This window comes from Oikopleura dioica, chromosome XSR, assembly GCF_907165135.1.
Source record: "Oikopleura dioica chromosome XSR, OKI2018_I68_1.0, whole genome shotgun sequence".
Classification (NCBI taxonomy): Eukaryota; Metazoa; Chordata; class Appendicularia; order Copelata; family Oikopleuridae; genus Oikopleura; species Oikopleura dioica.
The window spans coordinates 11,673,597-11,679,456 of NC_137294.1; the positions used below are offsets into that span (position 1 = coordinate 11,673,597).

At 43.7% G+C, this 5,860-nt stretch overlaps 1 protein-coding gene across 1 annotated transcript; it reads left to right on the forward strand.

The window, feature by feature from the left end:
- The first annotated feature begins 741 nt into the window (after window positions 1–741).
- On the forward strand, window positions 742–5,245 carry LOC145707167 (uncharacterized). Its single transcript, XM_081784657.1, has 8 exons — window positions 742–1,177; window positions 1,481–1,951; window positions 3,325–3,400; window positions 3,526–3,816; window positions 3,860–4,033; window positions 4,125–4,291; window positions 4,339–4,488; window positions 5,063–5,245. The coding sequence occupies exons 1-8, from the start codon at window positions 842–844 to the stop codon at window positions 5,123–5,125; spliced, it is 1,728 nt and encodes a 575-aa protein (XP_081640783.1). The 5' UTR covers window positions 742–841; the 3' UTR covers window positions 5,126–5,245.
- The last annotated feature ends 615 nt before the right edge of the window (window positions 5,246–5,860 follow it).

A 5,860-nucleotide genomic window follows, 5' to 3' on the forward strand; every position in this document is an offset into this window, starting at 1 on the left:
AGTAAAGAAGGGTATTACATCTTTTACTTCTATGGTTATCATTGTCACCCCCTTATTCGATTTTACCAATAATGATCCTAATTTTTTTAACGATAATGGTCAGTGGGTAGAAAAAAAATCTAGATCGGTCATTTCATTTTCTTCTATTTTGGCAACAAATAAATTGTGTTGCGTCCCCCTCAAAAAAGCGCTCTCGACAAAGCTCGTCTTTGAGGTGTCTTGAAAATCATGTTCATTTTGGGTGCTTAAGGTGTCGCAGCGGTGGAGCAGCCTTCTTTGATGACTAGCAAATGTGTGTTCTCCTCCCTCACCGAGATTCATTTCCACCGTTCATTTTTCTTGACTACTTGTTTCTTATTATCTTCATTTGAGAATCGAATTATAGTGACAACATCATCCCGCGACCTTTTTCTGACCCGCGAGATATTATTCTCAAACGAGCTCCAATTAATCGAAATTACGATTAATTATATTTTCCACTTTTTTTTGTTCCCACGCTGGGCGTAAACAATGCTCAATCGTTCTAGCGCTAGTTATTCTGCGTTTCTTTTCAAGACTTGAGAATCGTGATTGGCCGTTTTTGGAGCCTATAGGCATTGTCTGGCGCGATTATAACTTCCATTGTTCGCGGTGGCGAGGAGCAAAAGCGCCCTCGCCTCCGCTCTGGCGCCCTCGTTCTCCGCCGCCGCCACCACCAGTTACACCAAAATACCTTTATTCGAATTAATTGACAACCACAAAGCACAACGCAAAGAAAAAAAGATAGCAATACTTTTCCAATCAAAAAAACTTTTCCAGAGCTAAAATCTCCCCAAAGATAAAAAAAAAAATATCCCCAGAAATGGCAGATATTAGCCCCAACACAATCGAAGTGACCCCAGAGTCGCCAGTCGAAACACCCCGAGAGCTAAAACCATCAGTATTCGACGAGGATGACGAAGAAATTCCCATTGTCGATGCGCCAGTTCCGTTTACCCCCGAATCCACCCCGGAAAAGGTCGGTAGCTCGGCAGACATCACCCCAGAGGATCCCCAAGAGGCAGAGGAGGAAATCGAGGAAATCGAAACAGCCCCAGCCCAGGCGCCTGATTATCTGAAACTGAAGGCTGATGTTGACCGGTTACAGAAGATCCTAACTGCACAAAATCAGCCAGCAGCTCCCGCTGCAGCTCCAGAGGTACGTACGATTCTAGAGCTAGAGGAGAGAGATAGATAGAGCGCCGGAATTTGGCGCGATAAGAAAACTCTCCCCCTTGTAGTACTGATAATAGGGGTTGGTTTATCTTTATTGATACGGCTGCGATTTTGGTCGGGCTGGGAGTATCAATGGGACCACTGATTGGTGCTTTGTCCGCTGATCGCAGCACCGCCAGTTGACCGCGACAACCGCGACGTACCAAGTTAATATAATACTAATTTGCCCGCGATAGCTCCTTTCTCAGACAATTTTAAATTTCACCAACCAATTCCATTTTTTCAGCCCAGCAGCGCGGAAGAAGGAGTCGACTGGAAGGAGCGCTGCAAAACGCTCGAGCTCCAGCTCCAGCAACTCGTCGCCCAGCAAATCATTCAAGCTCAGCAACAAGCCCAAGCTCAAGCTCAGGCAAATCCTGGACAAGCTCAAATGAATCTCCTCCAGCTCTTGTCGAAGACGGTTCAGTCCATTCCAGCCCAAAAGAAAGAAGAAATCCCAATCGCCAATTCCGTTTCCGCGCCAATTTCAAACCCACTCTTCCCGAATCCGCTGCAAACGTTGATGCGCCAGCGCGAAATGCAGATTCTCCAGCAACAGCAGCAACACCAAGCTGCCCAGCAACAACAGCAGCAGGCGCAGCAGCAACAACAGCCCAATCAAGACCTTCTCGGTCTCCTGAACTTCCAACGAGGACTCCAGCGACCCAGTGTTAGTCTTCCTTCTCCCTGTCTTCCTCCACGTGTTTCTAGTCCAAAGGTAAGCTATCTTTCCTGACTCGGGCTTTTACACAGGTCTGGGCTCGGCAACCTGAGAAGAAAACCTGAGTCAGGGTCTCAAAAATCAAAAATGAAAAGCCGCGTAGCGGCTTTTTAAAAACGAAGCCGCGAAGCGGCTTCGCAAAAATATTATTCAACATTATTTTTAACTTCTGGCGAAGCCGCTTTGCGGCTTCGTTTTTTAAAAAGCCGCTACGCGGATTTTCATTTTTGATATTCCAGACCCTGACTCAGGTTTCTACTCGGGTTGCCGAGCCCAGAAATCAGTTCTTTTAAAATTTGAACCCTTTTTTTTTTAAAAAATACTGATTTTTTCGCTGCAATTTCTGATTCGTGGGAAAGGGGGAAGCAAAGAGAGAAGGAAAGTTATTCTTTCAATAGTTGCTTGTTTGCACAGTGGTGCGACAATTGGTGGTGTTTTTGGATGCTCTGTGATAAACCAGCAACGATAATACCCAACCGGTCGCTACAGAGGCCGCCCGCCGTAATCTGTCCTTGGCCACAAAAACTGATTCGCAACCGCCAAACGCAAACTCTTTTTTTTTCTCCTTCTTACTCTTTTTTGTGAAAGTATTTTTCCAAAATCTTAATCGGCTTAGGATCATTTTGCGATTTTCAATGGAAATGTTTTCTATCAAAAATTATCAAAATTTCTATTTTCACTTTTTACTAGAAACTGGCTACTGTTACTACATCGAAGTTTGCTTTTTCTCTCATTTGCTTTTTATTTTTTGAAAATGCCGCGGAGGCCTCTTGGCATGCAAAAATGCATGTAGTCCTGCCATGTAGTGGGATACAGGGAATAACGAGTTCCGGCCACTTATCATGACAACTCGGGGGAAGATTTTTACGATTTTGAATCGTTTTAGTTTACAAACTGTCCGATTTGAATAAATGTACTAATTCGCGACAAAGTACACAAAACACAGCAATTTAATAATATAAGCAAAATAATTTTTGTTAAGAAAAACAATTATAAGGGTATACCCGTCGAAAAGTCTTATTTTCCACAGCTTTTTTGTGTTTTTTTAACAGAGTGAGACCCTTATTTAATCATTTAGAATGAATCTTTAGACCCTTGTTAATGATAAAAGTTAACGGCCCTTACCCCCTTAAGGTGTTGGAGTTTGATTTTTTTAGCGGAATTAGAGCTAAATACGGGGTTTAAACTTTTATTTAGCTTGATAAAATAAGGGTATCTCTATGTTAACTCTAAGTTAAAAGTGGCCCGAAAAATTGGTCTCAAAGTTCAAAATTTTTTTTATGAAAATATTCGAAATCGAGCATCAAATTCTAAATTTGATAAAAGGCAGTGTTCGCGACCTCTCCTCGGATAATAACTGGCTAATTCAGGAAGATCGGAAACGCTCGAGCCCGGAGCCAACGTCTCTGCCGCTTGGTACAAAAACGGACATCACCTCACGCACCGGTAAGTTTTCAACGGTCATTTCCTCGCGCCGATTCCGGCCGCTCTTTTTTCATTAAAACACGGAGCTGACCCCGGATCAATTTGATTCTTATCGCAACACTAAAAATTAAAGCTCTAAATTAAAGCCGACGAATCGGGAGTTCAATCGGACGCCAGCGGTTCTGATGGGTCCCCGAGCTCGCCAAAACGTGCCAAGCTCGATCGCGACTCGCCAAAGACAGTTTCGCCCTCGACCAGTTCTGGAATCGGAGTGACGATGACCTCGTCGCCCAACTCGTCCTATCTCACCTCGCCGCTGCTCACCTCCGCTGTCAACGCCGGCCATCTTCAAATGCCGACTCCTCGACTCCCCGTCGCTGGATTGAGCGGTCTAATGGGCCACGCCTCCTTCCCCTTCCAGCAAGCCCCTCAAAAAGGTACAATCCAAACCCCCCTTTCCAGCCTTTACGTCCATTCTAGAGCTGGTAAACCACAATCATGAACCTCCACGCCACTTTCGCGAGCCGCCACAAGAACAGAAGCCCCATATTAAACGGCCAATGAACGCCTTCATGGTCTGGGCCAAAGACGAGCGACGCAAGATTCTTCAACAATTCCCAGACATGCACAACTCCAACATTTCCAAAATTCTCGGTAAGCAAAATCGATCTCTTCTGAGAAAAATTAACATATTGATACCCTTATTTTAACCCCTCAAGCCCCATTTTAACCCTTAACTTCTCAGGCCAACGCTGGAAAACGATGTGCGACGAAGAGAAAAAGCCCTACTACGAAGAGCAGCAGCGATTGTCCAAAGCCCACATGGCAAAATACCCCGATTACAAGTACCGCCCTCGCCCAAAACGAACCTGCCTCGTCAACGGCAAAAAAGTCAGAATCACCGAATACAAGGTAGTGCTTTCATTCCCTTCCCCAGTCTTTCAAACCCCGATTTCTAGGAAATGATGAAGCAAAATCACCTGAACGACCAAATGAAAGGAATGGAAACGCCTCGAGTTTTCCAGGACGGTCCTCGATTTCCCTTCAACCTCACAGCTGCGAATCTCCTCGCTAACAACCTCTACCCTCAGCTAACTCACAACGCACAGGTAAAAATCCGCAGCAAATTTAAGGGTGTCAACAACCAATTCTTCAGTTTTTTCTTAACTTTTTTACATTGGGTTGAAGACAGGGCTCGGCAATCTGAGTAGAAAACCTGAGTCAGGGTCTGAAAGAGCAAAAATGAAAAGCCGCTACGCGGCTTTTCATTTTTGCTCTTTCAGACCCTGACTCAGGTTTTCTACTCAGGTTGCCGAGCCCAGGTTGAAGAAAGAAGTGACATCCTTATTAGAACAATTGCTTTCTTTTTTTGCCCTAACTAAAATAAGGGTGTCACTCCGAAAAGTCCAAAAGAAAAGAAATTCTCAAGAAAAACCCTCCGCGCTGCATATTTTGCCCTCAACAGTACTCTCCCCTTATCATTACATTTTAACTAGCACCAGTCGCTCTCTATTATTGTTGAAATTTCAGGAGCGGCGACGTATGTTGTCTAAATATCTTTGATTTTCTGAAAAGCGCAACACTACGCCGATTAATCCCATTTACAAACTCAATTATCGTACCCGTCTGTGGTGAAAATCTCTCCCTTATTCGAGTTTCTTTTTTTCAATTTCTATTTTTCAGAGCCTGATGGGACTTACCAACGCCAACTTGCCAACATCGCTACTGCCCAATTCCGCCGAATAAAAAAAACTTCTGCGAAAAGAAAAGAAGATTTCATTAAAAAAAAGACCCTTTTAAAATTGAATTGTTTTTATTATTCATTTCACTGTATAAAGAAAAAAATCGCTCTGTGCCTTCTTTAAATGCCTGTAAATATATTTTAAACCAAAATTAAATCACTATTTCTCGGCTCAGAAACCTGTGTAGAAAACCTGACTCAGGGTTCTGGAAGAATTTTAAAGAATTTTGGTGAAGCAGCTTTGCGGCTTTTTTTCTTAGAAAAGCCGCTGCGCGGCTTTCACCAAAGGTCTTTCAGAACCCTGAGTCAGGGTTTCTGAGTTTAAAAACCTGTGAAGAAAACCTGACTCAGGGTTCTTGAAGAATTTTGAATGCTTTTGGTGAAGCCGCTTCGCGGCTTTTTTTTTAGAAAAGCCGCTGCGCGGCTTTCATCAAAGTTCTTTCAAAACCCTGAGTCAGGTTTTCTACACAGGTTTCTGAGCCCAGAACAGTCTCTTTTTTCCTTCATTTTCGTTTTTTGGAAAAAGGGTTGATAAACTTGTCAAATAAATTTTAAAACAAACAATCGACAAAAAAATCAAAAGCGCGCCGACTGAGGACGCGCTCTCGAGTGCAAGTGGAAATGTAGCCTCAGACGGACGCTCAAAATATTTGCCTCGAAATCAGTTGATCTCCAAGAGTATTATCCATGGGGAGATAAGGGTCACTCCTTTTTTTTCAAACGTTCTGACGCGTGCGCCG